The 17015-nt window shown below is 46.7% G+C and overlaps 1 protein-coding gene across 2 annotated transcripts; it reads left to right on the top strand.

Moving 5' to 3' along the window:
• The first annotated feature begins 451 nt into the window (after window positions 1-451).
• ctc1 (CTS telomere maintenance complex component 1) lies at window positions 452-16765 on the top strand. 2 transcript variants are annotated; one of them, XM_046380490.1, is made up of 25 exons: window positions 453-1398; window positions 1864-1966; window positions 3378-3471; window positions 3677-3899; window positions 4223-4461; window positions 4595-4724; window positions 5078-5386; window positions 5468-5590; window positions 6784-7013; window positions 7133-7286; window positions 7372-7586; window positions 8077-8237; window positions 8321-8435; window positions 8513-8927; window positions 9006-9095; window positions 9624-9761; window positions 9980-10026; window positions 13559-13644; window positions 13907-14060; window positions 14133-14201; window positions 14281-14440; window positions 15391-15446; window positions 15726-15882; window positions 15979-16093; window positions 16546-16765. In XM_046380490.1, the coding sequence occupies exons 1-25, from the start codon at window positions 1348-1350 to the stop codon at window positions 16635-16637; spliced, it is 3726 nt and encodes a 1241-aa protein (XP_046236446.1). In that variant the 5' UTR covers window positions 453-1347; the 3' UTR covers window positions 16638-16765. The 2 variants fall into 2 exon arrangements, with proteins under 2 accessions (XP_046236447.1, XP_046236446.1); XM_046380491.1 differs by lacking the exons at window positions 15979-16093; window positions 16546-16765 and having other exon boundaries at window positions 452-1398; window positions 14138-14201; window positions 15726-15876.
• Window positions 16766-17015: the final 250 nt, after the last annotated feature.

The raw sequence follows: 17015 nt of genomic DNA, 5'->3' as shown, positions 1-17015 counted from the left end.
AGACAGTCTGGTTGTCAATAAATAAATAAATAAATAAAGATTCCCCACCAAAGACATCCAAAATTATCTCTAACATGTGTCTGACATATTTATGGCAGCTAAAGAAGTATTACAAGAATTGTATTAAAAGAACTACTACATTCAAATCCTTAAAATTGCTCAAATTTATTCTCCCTTTTTAAAGATTGCAGAATTTCACAAGCTGGAGTTTCCACACCACACGTGTGTTGGCTGAATACTGGACCAGGACTGGCTCTGAAAACAGGAACATAGTCCTGCGCCTCCTGGGGGATCCCAGGACTGTCTCTGTCCAGATAAGAGGTGTCCCTCCAGCGGGTTCAGTATTGCTATGGATATTTTTTACAGATTGTATATATAGATTGTATATACATGTACATGTATGATATGTACATCATGAGACCCCAGACAGGATCATCTGCCAGACACTTTATTATAACCAATCATAAAACTTGAATTATACTGAATAACAGTTGGCTTGTGTGAGAAGACGTGTCATTTGCACTCACAGAGCTGATGGTCAACAGGTCTGAGAGAGTCTGAGGATCTAGAAAAGACCTCCAGACCAGCAGTACGACACTGTGAAGTGATCCTTTTGACTTAAGGAATAAATAATAATATATTTTTCCCTAAGAAGCGAAACAAGTTGAATTGTCCTGGCAGCGATGCGTCTCCACATGAATATAAGCGTAAGACTGTGGCTGGATTATGGTGTTTAACCCAGTATGAACTCCACTCGTTCCTTCACAGGGATGGAAGAATAAAAGATGTGGTTTCTTCAACATGTCAGGACGTCTTGTGTTCACACTGGATGAAGCCACATGACAGCAGAGTCTGGATCTGAAGTTAGATTATTTATTTAAATCAAGTGTCAGATTATTCAAAAATGTGGAGACATGACGCAGTTTGATCCTGAAAACTGAAACTGTAGAAACTGTTCTCAAGGTATCGATCTGTTTCCTGTCAGATCCATTATGACCAAACATGGCTTTGACTCAGTCCAGTTCTTCGTTTGTTGAGGTGTCTACAGCCTCCACATGAACAGAACTTCAGAGAAGGTACAAGAACCACGTCAGCATCCGGTCCAGACCTGCTGGAGCCTGGACGGTCCAGAAGTTATTTCCTCTCACTTTAACAGACCGTCGTTCAGAACAAGTTAAACCTCCGAGCCAGAAACGCGTCCTGTAACCGCTTTGAGCCTCCCCGGACACCGTAGCTCAACAGGAAGTGCTGTTTGAAGGCTTTCTGCGGGAGCGAGTCGCGCTCAGCTTTAACGTTTCGTCCGCGATAAGACGTGCAGTCGGATGTCGTGTTTACCGGACGGCGGACATGGACTCCCTGCAGCAGTTCCTGGACCAGTTCCGAGCCGCCGGGGAAGCCGTCAGTACCGTCCTGCACTGCAGTTTGTACTCACAGTTCAGACACGTTAATGTGACAGCAGCTCTCATGTTGCGTCATAAAACCGGCTCGTCGGTTAAACCCTGAGCCGAAAACACCGCGCTGATTCGGTGTTAACGTCACTGATGACATCACGTCACCTGCAGGCGCAGACTGTGACGTCCTGCTGCAGGTGAAGCAGGTTATTACAGGATAAAATCATAAAGTTTATTAACTTTAATAACAGTTTAATGAACTGCCTGAAAAACAACAACCATCTGTGAGGCGACTCATCAGATTAAAGGAGTTGATTCTTCACAAAATACAAACTACGCTGCTGTTACATTCATGTGTGTGTGGAGCTGATGGTTTTGTGGCTGATGATGTCAGCTCGAGTTCTGATTGGTCAGTCACTTGATGACACGTTGGTGTAGTCGGACTGAAAACAGTTGGATGTTCCTCCTGCAGGAGTCCGTGTGGTTAAAGGAGATCCACAGCTTCATCACTGAGCACATCGAGCCTCTGTTCTCCGACTCCACCTCTCCTCCACCTCCTGACGACGTACTGACAGGTCAGTTAACTAACCAATCACCAAACATCCACATTACTGCTGTGTTGTGTCAAACTGGTTCAGTGAACGTGACGAGCAGGAAGTCCAACCAAGCAGGTGGTGCAGGGTGGATGTCAGCTGTAAGGATGGAGAGACAGAGTGAACAAAGACTGAGGTTCACCCTCATCCTCAGTGCAGATCCAGAGGAGCAGTTTGAGGACGAGACGCTGGCAGGTAACCGTCACATGACCAGCTGTTCGCAGGTGTGTTGCACCAGACGCTCTGGGTTCATGTGATTGGTGAAGCAGAACCCACCTGAAACGTGAAACAGACTAACAGGAACCAGTTAGGACTGAGATTCAGTCCTGACCTGAAGGACACATCGAGGACCAGATCTCAGTGAGTCTCCAATCAGGACTGCAGCTGCACCACAGTTATGAAGGTCCACCTTCACTAAATCCCAGCTAACAAAGCAGCACCTCAACATGTTCCTCCAATCAAAGACTCCAAACCAACCAACAACACAAAAGAAACAATAAAACCCAGACAAACCAACCAGAGTGGGAGCTGAAACACCTGAGCCGTCCTTTATAACCTGAGGGTCCAGGTGAGCTTCATCAGCTGATGAGCCTCACGTGTCAGCCAATCACCTGCTGAGGGAGTCGGACAGCCTGACAGACAGTGAGAGGGGCGACATGTCAGACTCATAATAAGTGAAGTGTAGCTGTGACACATCAGTTAATGTCATCGCCGTGTTTACCTGAACTTTAGAACCAGAGATGAAGGACTTCACACTTTGGTTCAGTTTATTTCATCACTGGACTCACATGCAGTTCAAATTAATTACTCATTCAGTTAGTTTGTTTTCACACAAAACTGTTAAAGTGACGTGAAAAAAGTCAAACACTTTGTGACGTGACATCAACTTCCTGTGGCAGCACAGCAGAAACAACCACAACATGAACACTAAAGAGGAGACGAATCTGTGGATTAGGAGCCAGAGAGACACACAGACACGTCCAGAGGACACACAGACATGTCCAGAGGACACAAACACGTCCTGAGGACACGCAGACACATCCAGAGGACACGCAGACACGTCCAGGGGACACACAGACACGTCCAGAGAACACAGACACGTCCAGGGGACACGCAGACACGTCCAGAGGACGCAGACACGTCCAGAGAGACACACAGACATGTCCAGAGGACACAGACACGTCCAGGGGACACGCAGACACGTCCAGGGGACACACAGACACATCCAGAGGGCACGCAGACACGTCCAGGGGACACACAGACACGTCCAGAGGACACATAGACACGTCCAGAGGACACACAGACACGTCCAGGGGACACACAGACACGTCCAGGGGACAGTCTACAGGTCATAGAGAGGGTCATCCTGTGTGATGTTGTCTCTGTGTTTCAGGACGAGGTGTGTGTTCTGATCAGCTGAGTGTGTGTGTGGTGAAGACGATACAGGAAAACCTGTCTGTCACACACACCTTACCTGTCAGCTACAGGTGAGATGACCCGTTAAAGTACTAACGTCACAGTAATAAGAACTGATGAAAAATATTTAATATGTAGATTTACTCTGTTTTAAACTATTTTTAGTTCTGATAGAATTACTCTCAACCTCACCTGTCCCCACCTGTTCCCTCCTGTCCTCCCCGTGTCCCCTCCTGTCCTCACCTGTCCCCTCCCATCCCCTCCTGTCCTCGGTAGGCTTGTGTCTGTCTCAGAGCTGCTCTCCCGGCAGCACCTGGCCTGTGTCAGTAACCTGTCCTGGAGCACCAATCAGCAGAGAATATGGGCAAAGGAGGCGGAGCTTTCTCTGCCGGGTCACCAGGCTCTGCCCCGGGTCAACCTGCTGCTGATTGGCTGCCTGAGAGAGGGGCGGGGAGGAGAGTGGAGGCTGACGGATGCCAGTGGCAGCATCAGGTGTGAGGTGAGTGTGATACCTGCAGTTTGATGCATTCAGGGTCTGAAGACGGTCGGAAGTTACAGTATCAGTGATAGTGATGATGTCTTACAGCTTTGTGTGTCACAGTTTGATGTTTCCTCTGCATGAACACGTTAATGAGGCAAACATGCAGTTAAATGATTAAAGTTAAAGTCATTAAAGACACACACACTTTGTCCGTAGATCACAGCACATGTTGGTCAGTTGTTGGTCTGTTGGTTGTTGGATTGTGTGTTGTTTATTAAGCTTCCTTACCTGCAGCTGGACATTTTGACTCTGTCTCTCTCTCTGTCTCTCTCTCTCTCCAGTGCCTGTCTCCTTCTCCTCAGTGGCTGAATCAGCCTGTCTTCCTCCCTCACTGGAACTACATCCCCCACAGTCCACCTGGGCAGGACCAGCATGAGACCAGAGGCCACGTTGAGCTGATTGGTTCTCCTGTTCTGCTCTGTCCTGCTTCTGAGCAGGGATTGGCTGCTGGCCCTGGGGAAGGGGCGGGGCTTAGCAGAGCAGTTGGAGTCAGAAAAGCAGCTGGTTTGCTATGCAGCAGGTGGGTCACCTGACCTCTGACCTCACAGGTGTGACAGCATGATGAAATGTGTGTGATGAACAAAGATCGACAATACCAGCCTCTGCCTCCCTGTCTGTCTCTCTGTCTGTCTGTCTGTCTGTCTGTCTCTCAGGACTCGTGGGCAGCGTGTCTCTGTCTGTGGTCGTGTGGGTTCAGTCTGCCCTCTGCTGGTTGTGGCAGGGACAACCTTCTTCTGCTTCACTCTGACAGAGGACTCCCACAGTTTACCTGTCCTTGTCAAGGTAGGACATCCTGTCTCTCTGTGTGATGTCACTTCCTGTTGTTCTTTCTTCTTCTGACTTTCAGATAAATCAGTTGGTCGTCACAGGCACCAGAAAAACAACCTGAATGAGAACATGAGAGCAAACGGGTGATAATTTAGTTTCATAACCATAAGTGACTGCAGATAAAATCAATAAAAGATTTATTATTGATGAAGACGAAGAGGTTCAACTGAACGAGTCAAACAAGTTTGCTTCATGATTGTTGATCGGCTGATCACTGAGAACGACACTAAACCTCTGTCCCTGTCTGTCTGTCTCTGTCCCTGTCTCTGTCTCTGTTTGTCTGTCTCTGTCCCTGTCTGTCTCTCCAGGACCCCAGCAGGCTGTGGTGGGCTCAGTGTGTGTGTGTTGGTCAGAGTGTGTGTGTGACGGCGCTGCGTGTGTGTGTCCTACGAGGCTGGAGAGGAAACAACATCCTGTGTGTGACCGAGCAGTCTGAAATACAAACCAATAACACACACACTCCTGCAGACCACACACACGCTGACTCACAGTTGGACACGCCCCTTCCACTGATGACATCACATGTTTATGATGATGACTGTGTGGAGGCGGAGCCTGAGAGAGAAACGGTCCAATCAGTGATGAGGATCAAAAAGTCCAGAGTCATCAGTTACCAGGTAAAATGCAGAGAAGACTGAACTGTGATTGGCTATCATGATGTTACCTGTGAAGTAAGCCCCACCCCTCTCCTCTGATAGGGCACAGTGACGGAGGTGGTGAGTGAGGGGGCGGGGCTGTATGTGATTGACAGGACGGTGGGTCTGTGCCTGACCTATCAGCCGACTCTGAGGAGGAAGCTGAGAGCAGGAGACTCTGTGGAGGTGAGTCACAGCCAGGTGTGTGTGTGTGTGTGCGTGTTTGCGTGTGTGTGTGTGTGTGTGTGTGTGATGTGGCCAGTGACAAGCCGGCAAGCACTGTGAGAATCACGTTCTTCGATTTCTCGAGTGCGTTTGACACCATCAGGCCGGCTCTGCTGGCAGAGAAGCTGACAGCGATGCAGGTGGATGCCCCACTGGTGTCCTGGATCGCAGACTATCTGACGGGCAGACTGCAGTACGTACGCCTGAAGTGCTGCCTGTCAGATGAAGTGATCAGCAACACCGGGGCTCCACAGGGGACCGTCCTCTCTCCCTTCCTCTTCACGATCTACACCACAGACTTTACGCACTGCACAGAGTCCTGCCATCTTCAGAAATTTTCTGATGACTCTGCAGTGGTTGGGTGTATTACTGGGGGGGATGAGAGAGAGTACAGGACGGTAGTGGACAACTTTGTCACATGGAGCGGGAAAAACCACCTACAGCTCAATGTGACAAAGACCAAGGAACTGGTGGTGGATCTGAGGAGGACCAAGGCTCCAGTGACCCCTATCAACATCAAAGGGGACACTGTGGAGGTGGTGGAGGAGTACAAATACCTGGGGGTGTACTTAGACCACAAACTGGACTGGTGCAAGAACGTGGACATGGTCTACAGAAAGGGCCAGAGCCGCCTCTACTTTCTGAGGCGGCTGAGGTCCTTCAACATCTGCAGGACGATGCTGAGGATGTTCTATGAGTCGGTGGTGTCCAGTGCCATCACATATGCTGCTGCCTGCTGGGGCAGCTGCCTGAGGGTGAGGGACACTAACAGACTCAATAGAATCATTAAGAAGGCCAGCCATGTTGTGGGAGAGGAACTGGACTCTCTGACAGTGGTGTCTGAGAGGAGGATGTTGTCCAAAATAAGGACGATACTGGACTTTCCCTCTCACCCTCTCCACAAGGTGCTGATCGGCTACAGGAGCTCGTTCAGCAACAGACTCATACTCCCACGATGCTTGAGATTTTAGTTTTTTGTTTATCCTATTTTTATACTCTGCACTTTTCTCCTTTATTGGTCGGGAATACTGCATGTGCAATGTCTGTAAAAACAAGAATTTCCCTCCAGGGATTAATAAAGGAATTCTGATTCTGATTCTGATTCTGATTCTGATTCTGACAGCATAAAGTTGTACTTAACATTTCCCCTGCAGATTCACCACATCCACTTCCTGTACCGGCCCTGTCCTGACTTTCCTCCCAGCATGCTTTGCACCTGCCTGCGCTCCAGCCTCAGGGTCACCGCCTTCAGTAGGGTGAGTGGGTCATCACCTGACTCCAGCTGCCCCGGTGATGGCGCGTTACCACGGTTACTGCTGGAGAAAAACATCGGCGTGTCCGAGTACCTGTGGACCTGCCACCTGAGCTCACAGCTCTCACACAGGTGAGCAGGAACAAAGAGGGCAAAAAATAAAAACTGTTAATGGAAAAACCCATCGCTGTACAAAACTGTCTGTCTGCCTGCCTGTTTGACTGCCTGTCTGTCTGTCTGTCTGTCTCCAGTCTGGTTCCTGGTGTGTTGAAGCAGCAGTGTGTGTGCGTGTTGTCGTGGAAGCTGATGGAGTTTGTGTGGAGACAGAGAGGAAGAGGAGGAGGAAGACGGAGGGACATCTACTCCGAGATGTTGGACGAACCTCACACCTGTCCTCTGATGCAGGTAGACACACCATTCACTTCAGTTTATTTGACAGAGTCGATCCTTCAGTGTCTCTGTGTCCTCAGCGTTCTCTGTGTCTCTGCAGTTCCAGGTGGACCCCTCTGTCCCTCAGTATGTCAGTGTCTCAGACGTCACTCGGTCCCTGCAGTCTGACTGCTGGTCTTCAGTCTCTCTGAGGTCTCTGCTGCCTCCTGGTGGATCCAGTCTCACAAGATCTCAGATGAACACAGCTTTGTCCTGGTCCTGCAGGACCCTGATGTCTGACCCTGACAGCAGCAGCCAGCCTCGAGACAGACTCAGGTAAACCCTGACCTGGACTGCTGAGAGCAGGAGCCATCAGGAAGCTGTGAATCAGAATCAGAATCAGAATCAGCTTTATTTGCCAAGTATGTGTGACCATACAAGGAATTTGACTCCGGATTTTTCTCTGTCCTGTGCACCATACAAAATACAAAATAGCAATAATAATAATAAAATGAAGAATAAAATATTTACAAGAAAAAAAAAATAAATAAATAAAAAAAAAAATATATATATATACATGTAGTGCAAACAGTGTGATGGTTCACACAATGGCAGGTGGTTTACGGGGAGATCAGGGAGACAGCCTGGGGGAAGAAAGTCCAACTCAGATTGACAGGATTTAAAACTGATCAATAACATGAAAGAATTTTCAAAAGAAGCAAATCTTTGATTTGATTGGTTAAGGATTCAGGTTGTGTCCACCTGAGAAAACCGTGTTGATGTCCTGTGGGGGTTCAGTCGTGATGTCCTCCATGCTGTCTGGCAGGCGGCGCCCCCTGCTGGTCGGCCTGTTGGAGCTTCCATCACACGCATCTGAACACACACTGCAGCTGAGGGACGAGACGGGAGCTGTGGCCTGCGTCGTCACGGAGACCAGTGAGGAGGAGGGGGGAGGCCAGAGGGCGGTCTTCAACAGCGCCTGGATCGGTACCACACACAGTACAAACACACACACACAGACACACACACAGGTAACAGGTCACCTGCACATTCATGTGCGTGTGTTGCAGGTTGTCTGGTGTGCGTCCAGCAGTTCTCCATGGTAACAGAGAGATTCATCCATTCAGATTTTCCCTCTTACCAACACCTGGACGAGGACAAGTACATCACACATAAACACTGCAGGTACACACACACACACAATCACACACAGTCTGTCTGTCTGTTTATTATTCCTTATTGATTTAATATGTGTGTGTCAGAGTCTACCTGCAGTTTTCTCTGGACCACCTCCATGTACTGAGTCCGTCCGTTGCCATGGTTACACACCTGCGACAGAGGGAGTCAGGTGAAGATGTCACAGCAGGTCGTCAGACTGGGAGGAAGAGGAGACATGAGGAAGATGACTCCTCCCACTCTGAATCCTCCTCCTCCTCTGTTACCATGACGACTGGTCCTGTGGCTGGCCCTTCCTGTGTATCCATGGTGATAAGGGTGGAGCATAAGGAGGGTGTGGCTTGGAGGAATGTGAGGGCGGAGTCAAAGGAGGCGGAGGCAGGGCTGACACTGTGCTTCTCTGTCAGAGCTGCTGTGATTGGCCCAGTGGTCAGCTGGGGGCGGAACCCAAGGAACAAACCAATGACAGACAGAGAGACAGAGACAGAACAGGAGGACAAGGTGAGACACCGGAACACCTCTCACACACCTGAGAGACCCTTTACCCACCTGTGTTACCTGTCTGTCACCTGTCTGCAGGTGGTCCTGCTCATCTCAGGTGTGTCAGCTCGCTGGTTTCCTGTCCTGCAGCCCGGATCTTTCTACAGACTCATTGCTGCTAACACACAGGTAAACACACCACCTGATCCAGCTGATTGGCTGTGAGGAGGAGGGTCACTGAGAGCCAATCAGAACACAAACTGCTGCTTACATCACTGAGGACCAGGACACAACATGAGTTCGCATCTAAATGAATAAAACCCAAAGCCTCCGTTGGTTTGCACTCACAGTCGTATGAAATTTAAATAATCTGTGAACTGAAGCTCGACTGTCTGAGTCACCACACGTCTCAAGGCTGGGACACAGACAGACATTTGGACAGATGACAGAAAGACATTTGGACAGACAACAGACGGACATTTGGACAGACAGAGACATAAGTGCAGGTCTACAGTCCGTCTCACCTGCTGACATCAGCTGACAGAGCGTTAGGACTTTTAATTTAATATAAAACAAACATCCTGTCAGACAGCAGATTATTTATAAGGTGACATCACAGCAGTTACATCACATCCTCCCTCAGTGACAAACAGGTGAGTCACCTGACAGCAGCAGGCTCGTCCACACCTGATTGGTCTGTGCGTGTCTGTCTACCAGGATCCCAGGGTTTTGATTGGCTGTGGTGTTTCTGGGCGGAGTGAGGTGGAGCTCCACACTGACTCCACCCTTCAGGTCCAACCTGATTGGAGGTTCCACACTCTGACACGCCCACTGCTGCTGCATACCTACAGACAGGTAAAACACACACCTACAGACAGGTAAAACACACACCTACAGACAGGTGAATCATCACATTCCACTTTGTGTCTCATCTCAACTGTCATGTGACCCGCATATCAGCAGAGATACAAAAGCACCTGACCACCACTGACCTGTCAGTCTGTCTGTCTGTCTGTCAGCACAGACAAACTGATGAACTGTCTCTCTCTCTCTCTCTCTCTGTATGTGGTCAGGCTCTCTCGCCCACAGTCCTGTCTGTCTCGGAGGTCTTGGACTGCAGGTAAACTGATTATTGATTTCAGGTGTCCTCTGATCGATCGTCTCTGTGGATGATGTGTTACTTAAAGTCAAAGTATTGATTAAAACAATCAGAGTCACATGCTCATGAAGCTGTTTCACTGATCAGATCAAACACAAAGCTTCATGTAACTGATTGATTAACATAATCAGTGACTTGAGTGGACACGACCTGCAGAGACAAAACCTCATGTTGTTGGTTTAAGGTTCTTTCATGTTCAAATGCTGCTTTAAAACTGATGAAAGTTGGACCAAATCAGAAGATGCATATCATCTTCATCAAGAAACTCAATCAATCTTTCTTTCTTTCTGAGAAATGAAAACGATTTGGCTTTAAGAATATTTACTACAATTCATATGTGCAAAGTCACAGAAGAAGAATCGCTAACCAATAAGATTAAGTTTGAACCAAATAAATAAAAGAGAAGGAGGGCAGACACCTCACTGTAAAGAGGGGGTTGGAGGAACATACTGCAACCCTAATTAATGTATAAACACCTCCTGACAGTAACAAACATCGTTTAAATCATTATTGGATGTAATTGACCTGCAAGCTGAGGGTGTTTGTGTTGGAGATTTTTATGTAGTTTTAAAACAGCATCTACACACAACTCGTCAAAAGAAAAATGAGAACTAGTTATGAAATCACTGAACAGTCTGGGAAGACGTTGGACTCTTTGATGTTTGGTGATCTGCTCATCCACAGGACAGGACTTATCTCAGGTCCACATATTCCAGGACAGACCATGTTTGTATTGTTACTGTTACAGGGTGAAGGACAGTAGATTAGAGGAGTCTGATGTCTCACATCACATTAGTACACCTGACGGCTCATCCAGGTGGGAGGAAGAGGAATACGGTTTGGTTTGGTTTGGTTAACTGTAGGCTTACGATAAAAAACTGTAGAACAGATTAAATCCAACAGAACATCTGAATATGAACACCAGCAGTGAGGTGGATCCACCTGTGGGACTCACTGAAGGCCATGATGTGACAGACTGACTGTTTTAACTGCCAGATTACACAATATAATAATCTTCTAGAGCAGCACCATAAAACAATAAAGATCCCAAATTATGACTGCATATTCAACAATTAAGGTAACATATTTGTGATTTATTAGAACAAGATGCTGACATGAAGGTGTGATTTCACAAACAGACACATGAATCTGTCAGTCTGACGTCCAACAAGTGGAAGGTGAAACAACATTTATTGATTCACTGATTCAGGACTCAGAAACAAATCAACTGAAATATCATCCAGAGGACATTTTTTTAAATTATTACAAACAACTATATCCCAAAACCTCTGACACTGTTGAGGTAATGAAAAATGTTCTTAAAGATTTGGACTGAACTGGTATTGAACAGAATGATGTTATCTTAGCAGACGTCACACTGGAGGAGATAAATAACACAGTTAGCAGTTTATAATCAAGGAACAGGTGGTTTTTCAGCAGTTTAAAACCTTGAAAGAGGAATTAGCTGTTGGCTGTTGAAAACATTTAACAGGATTAAAGAGGAAGGTAAACTTCTGGCGTCATGGAGTGAGGAAGTCCTTACAGTCAGGAGGGCAAAGATGGAGAATAGTGCAGTAATTACATTATATTCTCAGATTATAATCTGTGCACAACAATTATTTCAAAAAGACTTGAGAATCTTCTCCCCAGAACTGATGAAGACCAAACAGGATTTGTGAAAATATGAGAAGGACATGACGTGATGGACAGAACAGGATGTCCATGTCGGTTCGCAGTCATCATGGATGTCTTTAGGTGTCTAAAATGTCTTTTGTCAAAGACGTTTTGTCTCTCATCCGAAAGGCTTCTTCAGTTCTGAGACTGAAGGGAAACTCCAGGTATTTAACCTGTAGTGGGTCGTCACCTTGGAGATGATCCTGAGGGTCACCACCAGTATGAGGGTTTTCCTTCCCAGGCAGAGGGGGGAAAGATGGAACGCACACACATCAGGGAAGCATGAAACATGTGTGGCTCTCCAAACCGGGACTCAGCTGGGGTACACAGAAAACAACATCAAACTTCAAGCACATGAGCAGAACAGACAGGAAAACGTTGTTCCCCGTGTGGCAGATTGTCTGACAAACTCAAACCCAGCAAAACCCTCAGAGCACAACACTGCAGCTGGATGAACAGAAGGGAGGAGTGAAACATTACCTTCATGCAGCTCAGGTCCGTCCCTCATTGATAACCACATGTCGATGGTGATCAGTTTCAGTTTTAGGAGAAAAGGAAATTCCTCCTTTAATCAAAAACAAGTTAGACTAGATAACCTCTGCTGCCTCAGAGCTCTGGTTTAATGCTGTCAGGAGGTTCAGACTGAGACCAGAAAGTACTTTGACCTGCAGCCTCTGACACGCAGTTTAAACCCGGAGATGACGACACGTTCAGGTGTCAGGCAGTTTAAGGTATCAGAGTCGTGTGCACTACAATGAAAACAAGGAATTCCAGTCTTTCCAAACGTTAAAGGAAATCAGGATTTATTTGGACAAAAACACAAGCTCAAACACCTGAGGCTGTTTAACTGGAAGAGTTTGGTCTGAGTTTTTAATTACACCTGAGATTCACAGTGTTATAGGAGCTTAGTCTACTACAAGCTACTGAGCGGTTTGACCCCGGAGCGACCTATCTGACACGCTGGGGACAAGTTGTCCCAATTTCCTTACTAGATCAGGAATGAGTTCACACATCTCCATTGACTGTTCCATACAAGGTTTATTCTCGGTGCAACAACAACATGTGTCCATTCATCCTCCCAACATTCAACACCTGTGTCTTAGCGGTCAAAAAACCATTTGCCCTGCCGGGGTCACACAACACCTGATGGCCCCCGATTTCCCATTACATATATACCCTTTTATGGCCTGAATGACCACAGCGTCCCCTGTGGTGACCACAACAAATACAGAGTCACCATGTTTCCTCATAACATTGCGTTTGGCTCCTACACACAGTAAAACACCTTCAGTGCAGCAGCCCTGCTGGAGACAATGTGTGTGTGCTTAGAAGCACAACACACACACTGTTTGGTTTGGGTTTTTGTTCACTGTGGTGTCTTGTGCTCGGGTCATGTTTCGTCACACTGAAGAGGATCCATACCTGGTTCAGATTCTCCTTTCAGCGGCTGGGAAAACTAGAAGTGGGAATAAACTCGATTCTCCTCTGCAGGAACAAGACAGGAAGTAAAGACAACAGAAAGACTCACTTCCTTTAGATTTGAGGGACGGTTTGTTTGCAAAGAGCTGGTGGAAGTGATTACTTTACCAAAATACAATATCGGGACATTCGACAACAATTTGTGTTTGCACTTTACAGTAAAGCAACTATTGGTTTGTTTACTCTGTCAACACCGAGTCCTCCCAGTGGCTCTGTTTGTTTGTTTGTTTGTTTCCTTTTGCTTTCTGTCTTGTATCGACTTGACTTGGACTTTAAAAATGTCAGACAAATCCACCTGCTGAATTAGTGTGTGTGTGTGTGTGTGTGTGTGTGTGTTCAGGTCTGACTTGGTGTGTTTTCAGGCTCTGGTGTCTGACAGGATCAATCTGAACGACAGGACGAGTGGATCTGGAGACACACTCACAGGTACAGCTGATCGGTTTGATTATTGATTAATCTGCTGATTGTTTTCATGATTCACTGATTGATTATTGAGTCTGTAAAATATTAATCCATTAATCAGTTATATCAGCAGTTGTTGCTTCATGTCCTAATCGATGAGTTGATTAATCACTGCAGCTCTACCAGGTCCTTCATCTGGATCTGTTGTCTTAGCAACAAGTTCTGAAACCCAAACCTGCAGAAGGTTCGGGTTTCAGGGTCAGAGTCAGAGTTCAGGTCTTCGCAGGTCTCAGGAGTCTGTCAGGTGTGCGTCTCACGGTGTGTGACCAAAGTGGGAGGAGTCTCCAGGTGTACCTGGACCTAAGCCACACCCCCTACCCGCCTGGCCTGTTGCCTGGCAATACACTGCTGCTGTCTGCTTTTCAGAGGAGGCTGTCCAGGTAACACACACACACACACACACGTTACAGTTTAAATGCTGTGTTCACCTCACCTGTGTGTGTGTGTGTCAGGACAGGAAGTGTGTACTGCAGCAGTTTACCTGTCAGCTCAGTTGCTGTCGTCTCTCTGGGAGCTTTGAGGTAACTTCACACTCACCTGCTTACTGATCAATAATGTGTTTATGTGCTCATTGATTGGTGTGTTTGTGTTTCCTGTCAGCTTGGCTCCGCCCCCTCCTGCACCCATGATGTACCTGGGTGCGTGGGCCAGCAACACACAGCAGAGGTGCATTGTGGGTCGTGTCAAAGGTCACGTGGTCTGTTTCCTGTTCCTGCAGCTGCAGTGGAGCTGCTCGCTGTGTGGGAGCGTTTACACACAGGTTCTACTGAGTTCTACTGGGTTCTATTCAGTTCTGCTGAGGTCTACTGAGTTCTATTGAGTCCTGCTGCCTGTTCTACTGTGTTCTGCTCTGTGTTTTAATCAGAATCAGAATCAGAATTCCTTTATTAATCCCTGAAGGGAAATTCTTGTTCTTACAGAAATTGCACATGCAGTATTCCTGACCAAGAAAGGTGAAAAGTGTGGAGTATAAAAATAGGATAAACAAAAACTAAAATCTCAAAGTACTTACAAAGTATTTACAATGTATTCAAATTTTTAAGAAAATTTAAAATGTAGGTATGTACATGTGTAAAAAACCAATATATACATTGTATATATAAAGTGAGTGTGTCCGTCACAGTGCTGATTTTAACAGTTTGATGGCGACAGGCAGGAATGATTTCCTGTGTTGCTCTGTGGTGCATCATGGGAGTCAGAGTCTGTTGCTGAACGAGCTCCTGTAGCCGATCAACACATTGTGGAGAGGGTGAGAGGGAAAGTCCAGTATCGTCCTTATTTTGGACAACATCCTCCTCTCAGACACCACTGTCAGAGAGTCCAGTTCCTCTCCCACAACATGGTGGCCTTCTTAATGATTCTGTTGAGTCTGTTGGTGTCCCTCACCCTCAGGCAGCTGCCCCAGCAGGCAGCAGCATATGTGATGGCACTGGACATCACCGACTCGTAGAACATCCTCAGCATCGTCCTGCAGATGTTGAAGGACCTCAGCCGCCTCAGAAAGTAGAGGCGGCTCTGGCCCTTTCTGTAGACCATGTCCACGTTCTTGCACCAGTCCAGTTTGTAATGTGTCATATGTTATTGTTCTGTTAGTTTGACATTTTTAGTCTTCATCACTGACCGAACTCTGTCTTTATGTCTTTATGTCTTTATGTCTTTATGTCTGTCTGTCTGTCTCTCTTGCTGTCTTTCTGTCTGTCTGTCTCTCAGTCTTGTTCCAGTTCTCGTTGTGGTTCCACCTCGTCAGTCTTCCAGTCCAAAGCAAAGTAAGTGTCTCCAGAACCGACTGAGACATTTGTTTTCTGTCATGAATCTTTACAGGAGGTTTTTGTGCCCTGAGTTTTGTCTGACGAGGACCTGCAGGCTCCACTCAGGGCTGTAAAAACCCACTCAGGTTCCAGTGCTGCTAAGACATTAAACTTTGGTACATGTGCCACCACAACTTTATATGTGTGTACTTATACTGGACATTTGTGATGTGTGTGTGTGTGTATTCTGTGCACTGATACTGTGTCTGCTGTGTGTTTTGATGTGTACCTGATCAGACTGGTGATTGACGACGGGACAGGTGAGGCTCACGTCTGGTTCTCAGGTGATCTGGTTCGTCCTATGTTGGGATTGGCTGATTCTCAATGGGCGGGGCTTCAGGGAGCCCTCAGGGTCAGAGGTCACCTCAGTGTCTGTCCCCGGGGACGAAGCCTGGTCAGTGCCACTTCCTGTCTGACATCACAGCAGGTGTCTATTGACCAATCAGAGCACACGTGTGTACGTATTTACCTGTTTGTGTGTGTGTCTCAGGTGTGTGACTCTGACGACTCTCTCCTCCACTTTCTGCTGTGTGTGTGCAGCAGTGATGCTGTGTGTCGTCAACTCTCCCTCACCTGCAGGAAACACAACAACCAGAGATCAGAAGGTGAGACACAGGATCAATACAGGATCAATACAGGATCAATACAACAGGGTCGGTACAGGAGCTCAGTCTGTCAGCTGTTTTTATGTTTTCTGTTCAGTTAAAGTGTGTTTACAAATGTGGTTTTATGTATGTATTTATTTTAAAGGATTTTTCCACACTTCCTGTAACACTCAGGTGGTTGACCCAGCAGTCCTGAAATCAGAATTTTTTTATTTTTTTTTTATTGTATTTTAATGCTGCAGTTTTGGTTCACTCAGTCAGTCTGTGATCAGCTGTGAGTCCGTCTGAGCTCCTGAAATGAAACCTGCTCTTCTTCTTCTCTTCTTCTTCTCCTCTTTGTTTCTTCTCTTTTTGCTTCTTTTCTTCTTCTTCTCTTTGTTTCTTCGTCTCTCACACAGATGACAGACGACATTTTGTTGTCAGTTGATCACATTGAAGCTCATGTGTTTCAGAGCTGAAGCGGTTCAGTCGAGGAGACCGAGACTTCGTGACCAGGATGACTCGTCCTCTGCATCTCACCTGTCTGCTCAACAGCACTGACTGACCTCACCTGCACAGACAGGAAGTCAGCAACAGGAAGAGGCGGAGCAAAACAGTTAATTTTAAGTTAGTTTTGTTGAATTTAATGTTGATGTTATTAAATGTTATATTGAATAAACATTATTTTTCCTGAAGTCTGTTTGTTTGACAGCAGTCTGTCGTCATGGCAACACAAACACATCCTGTCTCAGTCTGCTGTGCTGAGGACTCATAGGTAAATGCTGCCACCTGCTGACAGGAAGGAAATAACAACCTGAACTGCTGTGGTTTGTGCTGAAATGTTTTGATCACATCACAATCATTAAATAAACAAAATAAGACAAACATCACACAAACATTCAAATGAAGGAGCTTGTTTCTCTCTTGGTCTCTGTGGTCTCAG

The sequence above is a fragment of the Scatophagus argus genome, chromosome 23 (genome assembly GCF_020382885.2).
Source record: "Scatophagus argus isolate fScaArg1 chromosome 23, fScaArg1.pri, whole genome shotgun sequence".
In the NCBI taxonomy this organism is placed as follows: Eukaryota; Metazoa; Chordata; class Actinopteri; family Scatophagidae; genus Scatophagus; species Scatophagus argus.
This window is presented reverse-complemented; position numbering and strand designations above follow the sequence as displayed.

Bases quoted from the DNA above. Each gene is read 5' to 3' on its own strand.
- ctc1 (XM_046380490.1), top strand. From the start codon at position 1,348: ATGGACTCCCTGCAGCAGTTCCTGGACCAGTTCCGAGCCGCCGGGGAA. The intron at 8,436-8,512 runs GTACACACACAC...TGTGTGTGTCAG, and splicing joins ATCACACATAAACACTGCAG to AGTCTACCTGCAGTTTTCTC. The intron at 9,096-9,623 runs GTAAACACACCA...TCTGTCTACCAG, and splicing joins TCATTGCTGCTAACACACAG to GATCCCAGGGTTTTGATTGG.